This window comes from Platalea leucorodia (genome assembly GCF_965183815.1).
Source record: "Platalea leucorodia genome assembly, chromosome: 1".
Taxonomy (NCBI): Eukaryota; Metazoa; Chordata; class Aves; order Pelecaniformes; family Threskiornithidae; genus Platalea; species Platalea leucorodia.
Window position 1 is genome coordinate 131,436,402 of NC_138823.1, and position 20,897 is coordinate 131,457,298.

Consider the following 20,897-nt stretch of genomic DNA (forward strand, 5'->3'; position numbering starts at 1 on the left):
CTTATTCCCCAAGCAGCGCCATCCCGCCTGCCAACAGGCGAGCTAAGGTCGGCACCGTGCTCCGGGTGAAGGCTGGAAAGACATTTGGAAGAAACTGGGTCCAATATTTATCACTCATCATACCCAGCGCCCCCTCCACCACCCTGCCCGCCCCGGCGAGAAGAGGGCGGGGCCGCCAGCCCGCGGCTTGGGAAGGGCCTGACGCTTGGGCGGGACAATCCACGGACCAATCAGAGAGCAACTTCCGGGAAGTCTCATCCAATAGTCAACTCCTCATGGGCTTCGGGGCGGAGGCGAGCGGATGACTGACGCTGAGCGCCATGTTTGACTCGGGCAAGAGGGACGGGCCTGCACGGTGCCCCCACGCAAAATGGCTGCTGGCAGAGGTCACGTGGGAGGCGGCCCCTCACGGCGGGGGCGTTGCTAAGGGGGACAGCCAGCCGCGAGGAGGAGGATGGGGGGGAGGCGCATGCGCAGCTCGGGGGGGCGGGGCGGAGGGCGAACGCGTCATGAAGCCCCGCCCCGTGGCCCCCAAGCCCCGCCCCCGCGGCTCGCGGCCCTGCCGTTGCGGCCGGGGGGGCGGGGCCTTCGCTTCCTCGCTGCCGGGGCCGGGCCCGGGGCCGGGGCGAGCCGTCGAGCCCCGCCCGCGGGCTGTCCCCCGCCGCCCTCAGCATGCAGGGCGCGCTGGCCGTCCCCGAGGAGGTCTGCAGCCTCCTGGCAGGTAAGGCCGGCCGCCGGCAGGCAGGGAGGGAGGGCTTCCCGGGGGGCGGGCGGTGAGCAGGGCGGAGGGGAGGCCGAGGGGGGCGGGCCGGCGGGGGGGTGTGACGGGCCGGGGCAGCCGGCGCGGCCGGGGCTTGCGGGGGGACCAGCCCCTTGTGCCGCAGCCCCGGCGGAGCGCTCCTCAGCGGGGGCTGGGCGCTCGCTTCCACTTCGGGGGTTCGCTCCCCCCGGCCCCGTCGGTTCCTCTCCCCCGGTTACTTCCTCCCCCGGCGCCCCGGGGCGGCGGCTGCCCTCCGGCGCGGTGCCGCGCTTCCCTTCCCCGCGGCTGCTCGGCGCACCCGAAAGGAGGAAGGATGGAGGTCCGGCTCCCGCTGCCCGCCCGGCCGCCGGGAAGCCTTCCCTTCCTGCCTGCCTCCCCCCCTCCCCCGCAGCCCCCCATCCGCCCGTGGGAGGGGGTGCGGGACCCCCGCGGAGCTACCCCGGGGGGTGGCGGTCCTCCGCTGACAGGCGTGCCTGGAGGGAAGCGGGCCTCGGGCAGGCCCCGCGGCCCGGCCGCTGGCCGCCGGGCCCAACACTGAGCCCTCCGCGGGAAGTTTCGCCCCTCCAGGGCGTGTCAGTGGCCCGGCAGGTGCCGTCGGGGCTTACACCCTGCTGTTCTGCTGCCCGCAGCGCCGCTTCCCCCCGCTGACGGGAAAAAATGAAAAAAAACCTTCCCCGCTAAACAGCTTAGGCTAATGTCATCGAAGTGCATTAAGATGTTCCTGAATTGCTGGCGTATTGTCATATCAGTCAAATACCTCTGGCGGTGACTGTCCACGCTCTTGCGGAGCATAGGAATGGGAGGGCTTCTCACCATGAAAAGTTACCAGCAATAGCGTTAGTAGAGACTTAAAAGCACCGGTGATATTTTTTATATTCAAGATTTAGATTTTGTGTTTTTAAAGCTTATTTTCTGCTGTCCGTTAAAACAAATTGTGTATTTCCAGTTTGGGATTTCTTTTACCTTTATGAAAAACCCATAAAAGGCTTTGCTATCCTGAAACAGTTTCAGTTTCAGTGGGAGTATCTTTCTTTTGAGAACTTCTGTTTCTGCCGCAGGAACTTGTGTAGCCCTGACTAAGCCATTCAAATTACGCACGCTTTTCAAATTCCTCCCTCTGAAATGAAGTACTCGATTACATGGCTGGGCACCTGCTAGAATCTACTGTAGCTCATCACCTTTGAAGACGGTTCTTGTTTTAAACGTTTTGGTTGTAAGAGCTAATGCTTGCAACATACTACTCTTACCAGTCAGTCTTCTCATCTTTAAAGCACTTCTGCCAACTGTCCTAAGTGTTTTCCTAGCTGCTGTTTGTAACTGCATTATTTGCCGATCATACCGTAGTAAAATCTGCATGAAAGGCCAACAGAAAGAAGGAAAGCTTCTGATCATTTCTTCTCATGGCATAGATTCTTAATAATTTAAAAAAATATATATTAAAAAAATAGCCTTAGAGAGCCTTTCCAAACCTTGGTAGTTTCTGTGGTATTATTGTATTCTGGAACTTGTGATCACATGAAGCGTGTGTGTGTGTTTGTTTCGGAGCTGTTTTCACTGTGTGAAGCTGATCTTAGGAACTTTTCAATGTTTTAAGTGCTTTTAGGATTTTTTCAGGGAAGGATGTGATGCAGATGAGATCATTCCAGACTGTGATTTTTTTTTTTTGTCATGGTGCCTCATCTTCACTTGTCCTTCTCCCCATCTTTATCCAGTCTCCCATGGAAAGAATGATATAAAGGTTTGTATTTTGAAGTGAAACTGAGAACGCCTATTTTTTTCCCCTCAAGGGGGCTGTTTGTATGTTCTTTCAGCGTCACTATGATCAACGGCCTAAGTTACATACAGGTATCTAGTGTTTGTACAGTGTGTACAGCTTCAGCTTTTCTGGAAGAAAACGAGATGGTTTCTTTAGTGCTGTCTGTAGAACTGAAGTTAAGAAGTGAATGGAATGATTTACCAATGATCTTTAAATCTTTGGTTTATTATTATGGTAGCATAAATGCTACATAATACATCTCTACAATTCTAACTGTTATATTTTCAACTTAATTTGCTTTCACACGCAATTTTGTTTTGGGACTCAGTGCAAAATGAGCTTAACTGAGTTTAAATATTAATTTTATAACAGTGTAATTATGGAGTAAGCAGAAATCTAGCAGGGTGGAGACGAGGTAGTGAGGAACAATTAATAGATTGTAACTTTTCATCCTTACTTGCAGAATTATCAAAGAGAAAGAAATGTAAGGATAAGTATGGTTATACAATGTAAAAATTCAATAACCTGATTCCTTTTTTAAAAAAAATGGCTTACTCTTTTGTTGTTGGGTTTTTTTTTGTTGTTGGGTTTTTTTTGTTGTTGTTGTTTTGGTTTGGTTTTTTTTAGGTTACCATTCAAGTGCATGAAAGTTAGAAACTAGAGTAGTTCAAACTGTATGAGCAGTTCATTCACTGACACGTTTAGGTTCTGGCGATCTTTAATTATGTAGTCTCCTGCTTCTTTTTCCTCAAACTATTCATGTAGTGAAGATGTATGGTAATGAAGGAAGGAAGGGAGCTCTGTAATATCTTTACTATTCATTAAGCAACTCTTACACAATACAAAGACTGCATTGAGTTGATAGTTATTAATTTCTGCATGCTCTTCTTCGAGGGTGCTTCTTAATGTATTATTTTAATGGCTCACAAGTATTGATTCAGCACTTCTTTGAGATGAGGGAATATTGTTTTCCCGTTGGTAAAATTAGTGTAATAAACAAGATGTGATCTGGGGTCGCAAAAAATAATCAATGGTGGAACTGAATTAGAATTCAAATTCACCTGCCTCTATGCTGTGCTGGTTTCTCCAGAAAATAATGTGAGCTGGATGTCTATATTCAGTGGCCATTATGAGCGCCAGGCACTTCTTCATATCAGGTTCTGTTGAGAACATGCAGTTAATGTCTAGCAACAAGCACCTTTTTTCAGCCTGATAGTCACATAGCAGTGAGACAGTGACAGATACAAAATCTCATAAATATTGTGCTCTTCCTCCTCTCCTTGGTCCTTTTGCCTACTATTTCCAACTTCTGCAACAAGTGGAACAGCGATCATATGGATTTCCTTATCCCTGCTCAGCCTTGATTGATTGTTGGAGTACCATCCACCCACTATGCTGAACAAGTAGGGGTCCTACTGGAAAACATACTAAGTGCTCCTGTAGTTAAACATGGTGATAATGGGAATAAACACACCAGGGGATGAATTAAAGTTGCACAGGAAACTTTCTGACTTGTGAGTGCTTTACTTTGAACCTAAACAATATTATATCTTTAACGCAAAAACAAATTCTGTCACACATGCTGGCAGGGTCATTATAGTTGCATGTCAGTGGCGCTGAAATGTTCCAGGCAGAAGCACAGCTTGAGCTCAGGGCTAACTGCATTAGTTGGAAACAGGAGGAAGCTGTTTCTGTAAAGTTGAAGGGGAAAGGTCAGTGTGGCAATGGGCTTATTGAGAGGATTGTTGGGATTTCACAATCCCATCCTCTCTTCTCTGACTTGGTCAAGTGGTGGGAGGGAAATGCTGGAGACAGAAATAGGGTCCTCTGGTCATGAGTTGAACTTCTGGTGGGAGGAGAAAGCCATTTTGTTGCTCTCTTATCTCCCTCTTTACACCTGGGAGGTGCGTGGTAGTGTGTAACTTCTTCATTCCCTACCTGTGTCTCTGCACCTTCTAGATGAGGCTTGAGATTTTGGAATTTAGTGAAGGAAGCCCAGCCCCATTGTGTCTTTTCTTCTTTTGAAAAGGTATCCTCTGTTGTCTTTATATGTTCAGGATCTTTTTGTGTGTGTTTGGCGAAGTGTTACTTTGGGGTTTTTTTTTTCCTTGCTGTCAAGTTATTATTGGTTACGTGGATTGTTGGAGGCCTGCTCACTTTTATTTTTCGTTACTCTTTGATGCACGCTCTAAATTTTGTCTTGTCCATAGCTGAGAAGGATTTCAGAGGCTGCTTCTTCCCCAGAGGCATATTATTTCTTCTGTAACGTAAATCAGACTGGTTGCTTGGTTGCTTGGACCATGTTGATTGAAAAGAAAAAATCTTGATTTTTTTCAGTAATGGAGATTTAGTTGGAGGAGTTAAGGATTCTTTATTTTTTTTAAAGTTTTTGATGGTGTCATGATCATTAGATGTATGTTTTGTTTATATTTTTTTGCCTCCTGTCTTCATGACACCTGTGACTATAGTAAGGGTCCTATTAGGTTTTTTTATTCAGTTTTCCTTTCACAATTTGCAGTATTTCCAGTTTGAATCTTCTGTATTCATATTTTAAAAGTTACAAAGATTTTTGCTATGTAAACGGAATAAAACTTTCTCTAGTTCATGTGGAACCTTATATCCAGTCCCAATATCTATTTTCCTTGTTCTACTAAACAAAAACCCCAAACAAAACAGAAAACAGTGTTCTTGCCCTAGAGACCATTTCCACCCAGACGTTATTCAGTTTGTCTAAATGCTTAGTCATATTGTCCAAATTTGCCTTTTTTCAATGTGACTCCTCCTATTTTTTTCTTCAAATTAATATTGTTTGCCCACTTGTTTAGTTGCATCCTGGAAGCAGCATGCAGAAGAGGGCAAGGCAAGAAAACTACAAGACGGTGGACCCAGTGCATGAGTTTAATTTTGCTTACCTTTTATTTTTGGGCACCACAGTAGTTATATTTATCCCTGATGCCCAGGAAACTAACTGACCTTTTTTGACCTCCTTATCAGCTGTTGCTGGACTTAATCCTTACATTTCTGTCATAGGAAAAGCCACCTAGGTACAGTGTAGGTCTTCTTCATTGGCCGGTTCAATTTTAAAAGGATATTGTTGTTTAAAACTTTACTCTTAGTTTTAAAGTATCATTTTCACGTTTCCAAGGCTTTAACAAATGCTGGTTCTTGCTGAAGAATTCATCTTTACAAGATAAACCGGGGTGATTATTGTAGACATCTTCTAAGTAGACGTGTATTTACAGCTTTGGTAATATATATGTATTTCAGTAGTAATGGAATAAGAATAGAAACAGTGAGGTGAAAAAATGCACAGAGGCATTCCTGGTAAGAAATAACCTCCAGTGATTTGAAGCATAGTTCAATTGTCTCTGCCATAAATTTGAGAATAAGTGTCATATACGGGTGATAAAAATGGCATAGGCTATTTTTTATATACTCATTATTCACTTAGTTTGTCTTTTTCAATTAACGTGGAGTCTATCTTTCTCATCTGACTGGGTTTACGTTTCTTTCATAATCATATGTCAACAAACCACAATAGATGCAGCATAATGTGGCATACAGTGTAAATCTTGAGGTTAATCCTTAACATTTTTTATTGTAGTTCATTTGGAATCACTTTGTAACTTGATCATGATTTGTACTGGTGTGGTTTTTTTCATGATATGCTTAATACGTTACAGCTTGATCTTTTCTCACCTCTTTAATGTAGAGAGAGGATGCTCACCTACTCAGCCAATGAGATTAGATATATCTTGAGATTAGATATCCTTGATTATAATATTTTTTCTTTAACTTCTTAAAAGAGTTGTCTTATCTGTTTACTTCATTTGAGGAGTCTTAGCAGTTTGGGTGTACTTCTGCTTTTTAAATCAACAAAACTGTTGAGCATAAACGTTTGTCAGGATACTCGCTTTCTTTGTATGTGGCAACATGGCAAGATAGCCTTGCTTTTGGGGATTTAAGGTACAGCAGTATCTAAAGGCTGTGCTTTCCAGGACTTTGCGCTGAAAGGAATGCTCACCTACTTGTTAGGCTGGATCAATGTGATATTTTTAGACATCTTAAGAGTGTCAGTCACTTTTATTTTACATCACGTGTTCTGTTTCTGTATAAGTATACGTATATATTTTTAAAAGAGAGTTTGGCAAACTCTGGAGAGAGACTTTTAAGTATAGTTGGGAAGGAAGGGGGAGAGCAGAATCAAAATCCTTGTATTTCTTGATTCAAGAGGACAGGCAGTCACAGATATTGCTTGATAAGTTGTATTCAGACCTGTTCCCTATTGCACGAAAACTTTGAAATCAAATTGATTCATTGCTTTCAAATGCCAGCCCATGTAAAGCTGAAAGATATGTGGCAGTTTGTTTAATATTGGTCACCTTTGGACAGTGTGTGTGCACAAATATGCCTAGCTTGCAGCTAGCTTCCCAAATTCTCTGAGTTGCAGCCAGCTTCTGTCTCTCTCAGTCCTTGAGGCGGAGGAGAGAGATGGGAAGAAGCTGGTGGCTGGAGGAATTGTTCTGCTGACCTACCATTCCCTTCTTGTGTGACTGGCAGCGCATCCGCCAGGTGACCCCATGCGAGTGTCCCTTGTCATATGACAGATGCATGTCCGTCCCCGAAACAGGAGCCTGCGTTCTCCTCGGGTCACGGACAGGGAGCTGCGTGCGTGCCCTGCCATGTGAGAGGAAACACACCTATTTCATCATCAGTTTAAAATTGTTCTCTGTCATTTGAATGGCACGGTCTCATCAGGTGATGAAGAAGTGACTAATTTTTTGATAACGTGATAGACAACGTTTTGCTTATCTGCTGGAGGAGGGGAGAAAGGAAGACGCAGGACACAGCCTGAGTCCTTCTGCGAGAGTCTGTTTGGCCCACCCTGAAACAAAAATGAGGTAGTTCTGTCCTAAGTATGCTTGTTTATTAAGTGCAACTTACAATCACGATATTAAGCTCTGTAAAAGAACAAAAGTGCTATGATTTGTTATGATTAGCACTCTTAAAGCAGCACTTGCTTTGGGCTACAAATTTACAACATTCTTGAAAAAGCCCATCTGTGTAGTTTCAGCCTTCATTAAAGAAAATAGCCCCAAAGACTTAAAATGATGAAAACTTGCAGTGTTGTCTGTTTATAGTCATGGAAGCAAGGAGAACCACAAAATGGTTTAACAATGAAAAGCAAAATAAATCACAACTTTTTTCCTTGTAAAAGGAATGTAGATGAAAATGAAATTAAAATGGCTTTTTCAGCATTTGACTGTTGTACGAAATGGCAATTAAGCTTTGAGCTGTATGAGCCGGTTGAAGTGGACAGAGCTAGACTGTAGCGTGACTTCCCTTTTCTGTCAGTTTGTAACCTGTATTGACAGAGCAATTTGTGAGGGGATTGTGTCAATTGGATCTTTCAGTTCAGCAGTGTTGTTCATTTCTGGAGGCAAATAATTTCTCTGGGGCATGCTTCAGACAAAGTTAAAATTATGAGCTTTAAGAAACAGAGCAAGAAATATGGGTCTTCAAGCTATCGGGCAGTCTAGTGCACAAGCTTAAAAAAATGTTAAGAGGTGTTGAATAGGTTTCCAAAGTTTATTTCTCTTGGAAATTTTAGTGTTTTCAATGGAAACAGCTGAGTTTCTGCAATATGTGATACTAAATAGCTGCTCAGTTTGTTAGAAACAAACAATTTATGGAAACAGAGAACTTGTTTTGTTTGTTGTGTGGTAACTGATTAGTAAAAGTGCTTTTAAATCAGAAATCTGTTCAAAGATGTTTTCTTTTTGGAGTTTATCTTTTATTACTTTTTAAATTCCTCAATGGACCAACTGCTGCTGAAGCATGAAAGACACACATCTATACTGAAGTGCTTGTGACTAGTGGCTTACATTTTCCTTTTCTGGATAGCATTAAGCTAGCAGAAGAGAGATCAAGTTTTGGATCATCCTGGAGAAGGAAGAGCCAGTAAGTGACTAGAACAGCAGTGAGAAATGGGTGAATTTTGCTGCGTCTCTGTCTGAAGCTCACTGTATGAGACTTGCATCTGTCATACTGAAGTCCTGAGTTCTGTTCTCATTCTAAGGTAAATCACTCTAAGGAATGTCAGAGAAAGTGCATGAACATTCCCTTATGTTAAGCCAGTGACGAAGCGCTCTCTAACAGCAGGCATTGCTCCTTCCATACTCTTCCACAGTGTGGAAGTACGGGTAGTGAAGAGATGATCATAACAGATAACTTTCTTGCTTCTTGTCCAGAGGAGCTTAGTATAAGTTACTAATCTCATGTGCACCTGGCACATTCTGAATGGATTTACAACGCTATATCAGAAGGTGGCTCGAGCAAGATATATAACGTTCTGTGTAACTGTGAGTAGATAAGAAAATCTACGATAGAGCAACATGTAATTTTCCAAGTATATTGCTTCTTTAGCATCCTGTTGAAGATCATGTGTACGTCAGGTCTGTCTTCATATTTTGGCATTGTGATAAATCAAGCTATATGCTTTCTCTAGACATATGGAAGTAATAGTATTCCATGATGAGAACAGTGCATTCTGTTTGTGACTACCTAAGCTCACAGAACTTGTTTTACAGTCTCACAGTAGAGGGAAGCCATCCCAGGGATGTCTTCTCTGTAACTTCTGCAGCTGTTTAGAAACAACAAACTTATCAGGAGCCTGTGCATGCTTGCTCTCTTTCTGTCTCTCTCCTTCCCCTCCTCTCCTCCAATCTCATTACCTACTTTTACTGCGAAGAGATGGAGCACCTACTTTAGCCCTGTACCTCCATGGCTGAAAATTCTGCATTATTTCTGCTTTTGAAGTCCAAGCTTTTTCAGAAAAGAACAGATTGTGTCAACAGTGTAGTTAGTCCTCAAATTTTTGTATCTATCGTGTGTTCTAAGCCAGAAATGGTAATTCTTTCTTCTGATAACACAATTAAGGAGTATGTGGGGAAAAGAAACCAAGTTATCTCAACATCTGTGTTTGAAAAAAGCTTTGAGAGTCAGTCAAAACCAGAGACGATTGAGTTCTCAGCTGGATTTTGAGGTTTTCCAAGAAATAAAGAAGCCCACTGAGTTTAAATGAAGACCGCTGAGGCAAAGTTCTGTAATTAATTAGCGTCCAAAGATTACTGTGCAAGCATTGCTCCTTATTTATAAATGTGACTAATTCCTCTTAAGCTTTCACATATTGCTGCCTAGGTAGAACTTCAAAGCTGCTATCTAATTTTTGAAATAAATACGTAAAAGTATGAAGGAACAAATATTTAATCAGCATGTCCCTCCCAGAGTGAAAGGTTGGTCTGTACTGGAAAATCCTGTTGTGTTTCATTGAGGGAAAAACTGTTGGCAGTTTTGTTTTTTGCCCCCAGTAGTAAAAGTATCGGGTCTTTTAACCTAAGGGAGGTTTTGTGGGTGGTCAGTGTCTTGGGATCATGTGGATCCTCATTTGCCCACTTGACTGGAAGTTACAATTATTGGAATTTATGAAGTTGTATACATTTTCTGTGGATTACTACAAAATGTTTCCAGGGATGCTTGGTGTACAGCATAGAGGCTGTTGGGGGTGTGTCTGGAAGATTCATTAATACACATGTTAAGTGTCTTTCCTTCTGTCCTTCTTTAAAAGAGAAGGAATGCCATAGAACTGAGTGTGGGTCCCCACCCTTCAGGACTGCTTTGGAAAATGTGGTGGGGAAGATTCTCTGGCTTATGGGGAGGGGGATCAGTATCATTCTTCAGAACTCTAAAACACTTCACAAAATGAAGATTTTGCCACATTTTGTGATGACAGCAAGCCAATCCAAACGTCTAAATAATAATCTGGTAAATTATTTATAAAGAATGAAATCCTTGTAATAGCTATGCTAGTGTTCTCAAAGAGTGACTTTTGACTTAATTTGTTTTCTTGCAGCCTGTATTATAAAGTGGGATATGTTTCTGTTGAACTTCTGTTTTCTAAAGAAAAAAGCAGACAGTTAAGGCTTTCAGTTAGGAAATCTGCAGTAAATATTCATTTAATGTTGTTCTAAAATGTAAACTTTTGCATGCAAACATTTGAGTGTTACTTAGATACGCTTTCCCTTTGCTGAACAGTTACTATATATACAGTTAAGAAATTTAAGTTAACAAGCGGGATTTTTTTGTCATATTTCTACTTTTCAGTTTTCAGGATAATCGTAGTTGATTGGTAACTATAAGAAACGTTTACAGTTAGTTTTGGCAATTATTTTTGTTAACCAAGAAAAGATACTACCGGAGGAGTTACGCTCCCCCAAATTCTCAGTCACTGCATTGTTTTTATCCTATAGAATGGATATTTACTATATTGCAAAGAACCATGGTAACTTTTATGGAATGCTTTGATTCTACATGACTATTAAAATGTATCTTCTGTATAAGAATTAAAAATTACAGTGCAGGTTAGAGCTTTAGTTTGTGATTCTATAAGTGCAGGTATGCTTAACTTCAAGTACACGCTTGGGCTTGACTCCTTCAATATGGTTATTGTGCCTACCTAATTGTTTGCAGGATTAAGGCTTTGGATATGAACTTCTAGTCAAGTAGGGAGTTCAGAGACACAGCGAGAACATTTGAAAATACTGTAACCAGTAAGTGATGTATATTAGTAGCTGGGTAGGCGTTACTGCTGAAATAATGAATTACTCAACCATTTTTGTAACTTGAACTTCTGAAATAACATGGCAGTAATACATGCAGAAAGGCTATTTCCATGTTTTAGCTTTATCCCTTACTTTAGGTGATGGAAAGTAATTGTTATAGTACTGCAATTTATTAGGACTTACGTGGCATAATTAAGTGGGCAAGAATCAAATGTCGCCATAGGATTTGCTGCGCTAAGCATAAGTAGATCAGAGAACAAACGTATCCCGTTTAGAATCTGAAGTGTCTGTTAACAACGCTGTGTGTAGGCCTGAAAATAATTTTCTTAGTTTCTTCACAGTAGTATCGGGACAAACTCATTAGAGCAGTGTTTATCTTTTTTTGAGGTGTACTTTTTTTTTTTCTTTATTTAGATGTTGACACGTTTATTTCCCAAACGCTAAAAGGAGAAAATCTATCCAAGAAAGCCAAAGAAAAAAGGGAAGTTCTTCTTAAGAAGATAAAAGATGTTAAGGCAAGGTAAGTGAGTTCCATGGCTTTGATATGTTATAAAGTCACTTACTGATAACTTAAGTTTTTACAGTCTTTTGATAACCATTAACAAAATTTAACAGTAAAAAGTCTGTCTAGGTCCTGATTTTGTCAAATAATCTGCATGGGTTCAAGTATTTATATTTTTCTCTAAGCTGCTAGAATTTAGTAAGAAATGGGAACGTAAGGATTTGTCCCATTTGAATTGCTGTAATATTCTGAACCCTGGTTGCAGGCTGGTTGGGTAGAGCTTGCCTTCACCTTTGCTTTGGTAAGACTCATTAAAATATGAGAAATATAATGCATTGAGAATGTGAATGAGCTTCCTGTCACCTTACTCAGCTGGTGTAAAACAGCATAATTCAATGCTGACTTTGCTTCACTGTCTATTCTGTTGTTTAGCTCTGTATGTAATAGAGAATTGAAACATAACTGGAAGCTATTTATAGATCGTAAGTTTGTTTCAGCAGTGTTAAGAGTGAAGTACTGTGGCAGACCAAGCAAAGGGCTGTGTTTGGTTGGGGTTTTTTTGGTGGTGGTTTTTTTTTTTTTTTTTTAAATATCAGGTATGGTTTGAGACTGTTCTGTTGTGTTTTAATTTCAGTCAAACAATTCAGCTAAAGAGTTTTGGCTGTAGTTTTATTTGTGCTACAAAATTTTCTTTGCAAATCTCTTTTCTTACAACTCTAATCAACTAGGATATAATCTGGTACTTGCTGTTCTTTTCTCATTGTTGCTTCCAAAGTGTTTTTCCACTGATCACTCCCGTTGGGTATCTTCTAACCTTTACTTTGATGAAATGCTCCTGCCTCTCTGGCAACTTGTTTACAATTTCAAAGACAGCACAATCATCTGGCAAAGGCATCATTCTTTGTATCTCACTAACTGTGGGAAGACAGGAGTTGTGTCCCAAAACCTTGTAATTCAGGCTGTAAATGCTTGGGGAACTACTTTTCCCTTTTTTTTTTTTTTTTTTTTTTTTTTTAAGGAACCATGGTTTTGTTTTTGATTTTTTTGGTGCTTTCCTTTCTGGGTTATTGAGCTAACTGGGACTGTACAGATGACTTGCAGATACAGCACTACTGACTTTTTTCTTCAGTCTTACGACTCAACTATGTTTTTTCGGATGATGAAATATCAAAGGAGGGAACCTGCAGTTATGAGCACAGTTGACACTGAATCCTTTGCTAGTCACTTACATGACCCTAGGATTTCATGTCTTAATTTCTGATTCCTTCCTTGTCTCCTGTAATATTATTCACTGTTAACAGCATTTTGCTTTTCATGCAGGCTACAAAATATAGGCACTTTGTAGTCATCTTTGATTTTCACATCCCACATATCGGGCTGTGCCTATTATTGCTACTTGCTACGCAGGATTTCTTAGATCTGGCCTTTTATCTCTGTTTGCATTTCTCAGTTTCTTATCCCTAGACGTTTCCTTTCTCTCCTGCTTATTACTTGTAAGCATCTCCTTACTGACTAGCCTGATACACGCACTACTGTTTGTTGTCCATAAAGATGGTCTTGGCAGCTGCATTTTATTTGCCAGTTATTTCTGCTGAAATCTTCTTCTTTTCACATAAACTCTAGTCCATGCATGCTTCTTGAGATGCCATTTTACATAACTCTGTCCTGATTTATTTATCTTTATATATCAAACTGTATCCTATGATTACTTTAATTTCTGAAATATCAAGATTTATCTATGAAGAAATAGTATTTTTTCCCTCTGGGATTATAGAATTTTTTTTTTTTTTTAGCCATTAAATAAGTTGAGATCTTCTTATTTGAAACTGATTTTTTTAATTAAGCATGCATTAACTTTTAAATTTCTGGTTAATTATTAATACTTTTTCATTTGGGTTTGATAAATAGCTGCAACTAAAACCACTATTTGTGGTTTGTTTTTTTTTCCTGCTGATGTACTGTGTTATTTTTAAAGTATGCTTAGTGGCTTTTACTTGTGCACAAAACTTTTTAAAATATGTTAACATTTAGGAGGTTTACTAAAATTAAAGATGCTTTTGTATGTTTATACCTTAAAATATCTGAGTAGATGTATGTTCCTAGAAAAGGCTGCTCTACCTGAGTTTGGTTTTGTTCATGTCTTTCTTGAAGTGACTGGGGATTCTCTCAACTAAAAACAAACAAACAAACAAACAAAAAAAACCTGAGTAAATATTTTTAGCCAAAAATAAAGATTTAAAAATTATTAAGGAAAACTTGCAGCGCGAAGTTTCAACATGTTGAAAACTAGTAATTGTTTTATGCTATGCTCTCGTACCGTGGATTTGCAAGCGTGCATTGCTTTATGTTGTTTCTTCTTCTTCTTCTTTCTGCAGTTACCCTCAAGAATTCCAGGATAAAGGTAAATCCCATGCACGTGTTGTTTGTCGCTTCCCTTCCCCCGCCCCGGTGGGTTTCTGCCGGCCGGGGGGCGCTGGGCTGGCTCAGCCGGAGGGGCCGGGGCGCGCCCGGCGGCCGCCCGAGGCCGAGGGGGCTGGCTCCCCCTGCTGGGCAAAGCGGGGAAGGGCTCCCCGCTGCCCGAGCGCTCGCTCAACCGCCGCTCGGAGCTGGCTCCCCTTTCCTTCGTTAGACACATCTGAGAACGCTTACTGATGGAAGGATTAGTTTAGAAATATGGTTCAGAGTTTAATATAAATGGAGCTTGTTATGTCTGGCTTAATTAGCAATAGCGTAGCGTTGCGAAAGACCACGTGATGCAAGTTTCTTCTTTTCAGAGGAAGTGCAGGCAAAGCAGCCTGCTTAGGAATAAAATTTTAATGGCGATAACTTATTTTAGCCTTTTTTCTTAACATTGCAACAGCCTTCAATTCCATAGTGATGTTTCTTTAACCTTTTAATAGGATCATCAAGTGGCAATATGATATTGGCTTTCGATCTGCACTGAATGAATGTTTTCATAGTGCAGCGGGAGCTCAGACCTTTAGTTGGAGAGGAGACGATTTAGTGTGCGAGTAATGAAAGCTGAAGTGTGGGTTATCTATTGTCTTCTAGTGGAGTTAAAACAAAGCTGCAGAGTTCAGTTTAGAAAAGACTGAGTAGTTTGTTGCTACAGTGTTCTGTTCTGTAACTAAACCTGGAAGGGCTCTTATTTCCATGATGCTAATTCTTGAGGTCATGACCTATAGCCTGTGGATGCTGGTATGAGGGTCACAGTGCGGGGTCAAAAAAGCCTGTGCAAAGCTTCACTTTTTGAAGTGGTTGAAGAACTGTCTGTTTCTGGACAACGAGGTTCAAATGTGTAGGCTACAGCGTGCCTCCTGATAAAGTGAAAATATGTAAGTTGTGTTAGACAGGTAATGTTATAACAAGGCACAACAAGTTCATACATTTCTTATCCCTGTTAAAGTCAAGTTATGTAGCCATAAGAGTTCAACTGAAAGAGAAAATACAACGTGAAACTTCCCAAAGATTACCAGGATTTTGTAAAGTCGAGCTATGTGATTCTTTAAAAATTGTATTAAAATAATTTGCTATTTTTTTAATATTTGTTATTTTTTTTTATATTGCACCTCAGTACCCTTACTGAAGTTGAAATGTAGTTTCCCTCCTCTCCTCACTGTCCAACCAAATTAAGGGTGGAAAAGTCAAATGTTATTTTATTAAGAAAATGACTAACATGAAATTAGGTGGGATGATTGTTTCATTGCAAATGCATCTGACTTTCTGGAGAGCATGTTTTTGAAGACTTAATAACTTTCTGAGGCTATGACTCTAATAAACATGAGACTTGTCTACAAAGAGCAGAGTTTGCATTTACTGGTTTGCATTTTTTGAAGGTCAAGAATATTCTAGTCTATTTACTTTCTTCATTGGCAATTTGATTCAGAATTTCTGTTCCGATTCAACAAATTATTAATAAAGACGAGATTTCATTATCTCCAGTAAAATGGATGATTTAATTGATATACTCTGTAATTGTTACCGTATAACTTGCTCTGATTTCTGTGAAAATTGTATTCAGTCTTATTCTTTTTATTAGAGTGCATTTGCTTCTTAAGAAGGATATATTGCTTTGTTTTTTAATTTTCATGATGTGTCTCTTTGGTTCAGATTGTAGAACTATGTGCAGATGGTGAAGCTTGCAAATGCTGACACTTTAGTTTTCTTTCAGTATTTGTCAATAAAATGAGAGGGCTCTAAAGTTATACCATTGTTTTCTGCAAGCAAAGATAAATTTCTCAAAATCCCCATGCATTTACATGCACGAATATGAAAAATTCACGAGAAATGGGAGCCTGCCCTTATTTGCAAAGTATTTGAGGGAATGTTGTTCAGTGGTATGGGTAGTTGGTATATTTCCAGAGTTCAAGAAGTGTGTGCTAAACTTTATTTGGTTGTGTCATTCTTACTTTAGCCCTGTACAAATTAGGCGTGACTTGTGTAGGTGTAGAACAAAGGACCCACATGGAGGTAAGCAGTCAGATTCTTGGCCAGCTACTAGTGTAACAAAGCAGCGGCAGCAGCTGAGTGAGGTCAACTTTTGTGCCCATTCATACCTCTGTGCACACCTAGACATTTGAAAAATGGAAAATGTGAGAAAAGATTAAAAACTGAGGTAGCAGGGATGGTCAGACATTTTCCTGTTCCTCCCCCCTCCAGGGAAAGAAGAAATATCCCAAAATATAAGGTGAAAAGGGAGAATATTTTTTAGGAAAAAAGAAGGGGTGGAAGCAGAAATGTAGACACTGTACTGAAACAAACTAGGAAGAATGAAAACTACTGTGCATATTTAAACTTCATATTTGCTCTTCCTTGGTTTGTGGTAGCAGTTACTCCTTTCTTTTTTAATGCAAATAAAATAAGCTTTGTTGTAGCTGAAAGGTAAAGAATGATTCACACTATGTGCCATATTATCGTAGTATAATAATTATTATACTACATTAATTATCATGCTATATCAGCTGTTTTCAAGAATCTTGTGAGTTGTGACCTGTCATCCTTCCAGAGGCACCCAGAAGAATCTTTTGGAGGCCTAAAGAAGTGGACTAACACTTTCAAAGTTCATGTATTTCCTGTATAACATAATGAAACTTGACTCTGGTCTCTCAAACAGCAGCTTCTTCAGCTTGTGAGTTGTTCCACAAGTATGCTTTGTGGGCATCAGCTTGTCACTCCACTCTCTTTCATCATTGTGTGTTCATGAAGTTCCACTGGCTTTGCATGTAGTGACTAGTCAGTTTGACCAAGGTATTGTATGTGAGCCCTTGTTGTATGGGCTTTGGCCACTAGCATACAGAATCTTACCTTCCATAAAGATAAGGCAAGGAGGTTTAGAAGAAGAAAAAAAAGAGCATGTGCACAAGTAGAACCAGGCTCCTTAAAACCAAAATCATCCATGTGTGTATCTCTTAACTTTCAGAAAGTGCATACCTAGTTCTTTGCAACCAGATTGACGAACCTGAGGAGTTTCTTGCATCCTCTTAAAAATAAGCCTTCTTTTGTTGTCTGTCAGGTCAGTAAATATGCTGGCAAAAGCATCTTCTGTGTCTACACACTGAAAAAACTAAGCTTTTTAGGGGAAGTGGGTACATGTGAAAATGCAAGACACGAAATTCATTGTATAGGAAAAATATTTAATTCTCATGTGTGATGTGTTATCTGATTTTACACTGACGTTTACAGTTTAGTGTAATGTTGATTTACGGACAAAGAAAGTGCATGTTGTTCTTATGACCAAAAATGTACAATTATATTAATATCCAAACCACTAATCTTTCAACAAAATTTATTTTTATTTATTGAGTTATGTTATTAAATGTTTATTATTTTTATTTTATTCTAAATTAAGGAACTCAGTAGAAATGTCTTTTTCTCTTGGACACTGCTGCTTTGCTTTTTTTTTTTTTCTTTTCATTTGAAATATTTGACTCTTCATCTCAGCAGTTCAAGCAAAATCAAAAAGCCATAGTCATGCTCAAGGTAACCTGTTCTAGATCTTAGAATTGGGAAGGAACTGGAAAACTAAGATAATTTTCATACAAATTGGATTAATTTTTTATAAGACTAGTATTCCTCTAAGGGTGTAAAAGTATGGACTTTGTCAAAGATTCTGAGTTAGTACAGTTTTTGGCATTTCTCTGTTTTGAGATTAATTGAATCAATACCATGGCTGCCAAAATGTTTCGTTAAAAGAACCTTGGTTTCAATTTATGCTAAAAATAGTGCTAAAGTTGGCAGAAGCAGTATAAGCCCTAGAAACTGTATTTGTGTTTGAAGCTCACTTGCCATCTGTTCTTTGCATTTATTTTAGTAAAATATATATTTTTAATCACTTTTCAGAAAAGATTTTGGCTCAGTGTTGAAAGTGAGACACCAAAAGTACTAGCCAAATCGAGTCATAACATGGGAATTTGCAGAACAAGTTCCCCGTAAAGCACTCGGTGCACCTTATAGCTGATCTGCAGCACACGACTTTGGCACTATTTATGCAGAAAAGCATGATTTGACATTTGCTGAACTACCACTTTTGAGTCTGATAAAAACCGATGAAGGTCCACTTTAATTTTCATTTCATTGTAGTGTAATAGAAGACAAACCTGTGTCTCTAGATCATCGCTGTTCTTCACTATGTAATTATTGGGAGCACCTGTAGGAAACCTTTAAATGACTCAGATGCCTCTTTGGCTCTTGGCAGAGCAGTGAGCGTCTGGAGCCTGAGACACCAGCTTCCTGGAAATAGGCAAGCTGATAGAATAGCACTATATGCAAAAGCTTTGTGTTTTCTTCTTTTTTTTTTTCTTTTTTTTTTTTTCTTCCTGTTTTGTGTGGAGGTGATACTTCCTTTTTTGTCTGTGTACACTCTTTTTCAGGAAATGGCAGCAGGTAGGAGTCTTTTCTTGGACTTGAGAAGGGAGGCAGTAGCTTGTGGTCATCAGAGGAGGCGAGTTCTGTATTTTAACACACTTGAGCTTTCAGTCAGGAGCATGAATACATCGTTAGTATTTAACCATAAATGGGAAAAATATGGCTTAGTTTTTACACAGTCCTTTGAGGATCATCATGACGTGTTTCTGGAGAGACCATCAGATGCATTAGAAGTGTGCCAAATATCACTCTGTTCTGGAGGGTTTCATTGTAGGCAAGTCACTGTGTTGTCCCTTTCAGCTACATGCAGCTGTTATCTGTGAAGTGTCTGTGCCAAGTGCGATTTCAAGCAGCACAAGATGCAGCCACCAGTGCAGCACAAAATGGTCTTATCCTGATGTGCATCATCAGAATGAGAAGCAGCTCAGCAAGTAAAAGTTGTGTTGCTTTTCTTGCTTGAAGTGTATTTGCTTACAAACCTAATGCTGCTTCAGTATTGTTTTAAAAAATAACTGCTAAAGAATTCCTACTTGACCTTTACAAAACAAGCCATTAAAAATAATCATGTTAATCTGAGACTCGAGAAGACTCTTCAGGAATGAGTGTGGCGGAGCAGATTGCGTGGCAAAGCATACATCAAGAAAGTGGCTGTCAGAAGAATCCAGTCTTGCAAGATGACTGGTGCATTGGGTCAGCAGCATCTTCTTAAAAAATCAGGTGCAGCTATCAAGAAGCTAAAGTATACCTGTGCCAGCTTGAAAGCAACTTTGTCTAGTTATTTTTGTGAAAAACTCTATAGTGAGGACCTTGCATTTACGTGCTTGGTGGCTTCATCCAGTTCTTTCTTTGGTGGGTTCTTGGAGCAGAGACTGGACAGGAAGAAGTGATTTCAACCTGCTGTGACATGGGACCTCCCAAAATGGCAAGAAGCAGGTGTTTTGACCTGCATGTCTTTTTATTTTTGCGAGTTGTTTTATTTTGCTTATACTTGAGCAATTTTAATGCATCACTCTGTCTAGGCTTTTTCAGAAATAAAATGAAAGTGGTTAGTGATCTGGGGACCCTGAGATAGCAAGTCTCTTTTGGAGGCATTGGCTGAAACATCTTGCTTGCTTTTTTTTAGATTTAGTGGCTGAAGCAGTATCTGCTTAGGAGTTCATTACCATAATCACACTATTGCAGAAGAAATTGAATTCCTGGGGGGAAAAAAAAGAAGTCTGGATCTTTTTTCTTTAAACTGGTTTCTTATAAAGTAATATGGTCCTGTTCACTGTATTTATCTTGTACCAACTTAAGGTGTCGGAAGTCTTCAGAATAGGGGGCAGGGACTGAAGTGCAGGCCTTGTTATAATGAGGAGAGTTTGTCTTTTATGTCCCAGTCCTAATGCGGTACACTTACCCTTTGGTATGCAGTATTTCCTAAATCAATAAATTAATTGTAATGGAAAAGGTAACATTTAATAAGGACAGACATTGTATGGTTTTTTTTTTTACGGATAACATAAAATATTGATTCTGCTAGAGGTTAGTTTAAATTGCAGAAACTGGAGAACAGGGTCAGTTCATATACATATTTTTGTTATTGTAACTGTTAACTATCTACTGTTAATTAAACTTTTTTTCAACTTCCAGATAAATCATACTGTATTCTGGGGAAACAAGAAACTATATTAATGAGCATCAACTCCTTAATTATCCTTGTGACTACATAACAGGGACACATTCATGTCATTTCTTTGTGCAATAACTTTTGCAAAGAAGTATTTTTAAACTGATCATTAATTTTATGACCACAGAAATGAGATGCAAAATTTATGCTGTTGTCATTGGCACAAGTTCAAGGCACTACTGACATTATGTGTGATTGTAATGGAATGGCTGCCAGCTAATGAGTCTATAGACATTTCGTTTGAGCATGCTTTGCTTTTAGATGTCTGATTAGGCAGTAATGCTTTCAATTATGCCTGCAAATTGTATTGGATACATTTACCTGATGCCCATTGTTGCTTTGTAGTTCGGTTTTCTATTACATAAATGCAAGTTGAATGCTTTTCTTTAATTTATTGATGCTTTTCGGGTGTATTTTTAGGTACTTGGCACCTGAAGAGAGGAGTAGCAGCTTGTGCTGCTCAACACTGACTCCTCTGACTGTTCAAGGAGTAACACACGTAGCTTCAAATGCAATTCTATCTAGTCTTCCTCAGTAGGTGGAGTATAAACTGCAGTGCAACACCTTGATGGAGGAGCATGTGAAGTGGAGAATGGGCAGAGATTACTCTGAGTGCGAATGCAGGAGACCCCACCAAATCAAGAGGAAGCCTCTCTGTGAGCTGTCAGGAGCGATATCCTTATATATTAATAGCATACACTCCTAAGATGTCTTTTAACACTGCC

The 20,897-nt window shown here is 40.0% G+C and overlaps 1 protein-coding gene across 1 annotated transcript in view; it reads left to right on the forward strand.

The window, feature by feature from the left end:
- Nucleotides 1-584: 584 nt before the first annotated feature.
- The window catches only part of SKAP2 (src kinase associated phosphoprotein 2), a 120,590-nt gene continuing 100,277 nt past the window's right edge, over nucleotides 585-20,897 (forward strand). Inside the window, exons 1-3 of the mRNA XM_082317179.1 lie at nucleotides 585-721; nucleotides 11,552-11,657; nucleotides 14,015-14,040. Of these exons, the coding sequence (XP_082173305.1) occupies nucleotides 673-721; nucleotides 11,552-11,657; nucleotides 14,015-14,040 (181 nt within the window). The 5' untranslated portion in view covers nucleotides 585-672. The remainder of the gene's footprint in view (nucleotides 722-11,551; nucleotides 11,658-14,014; nucleotides 14,041-20,897) is intronic.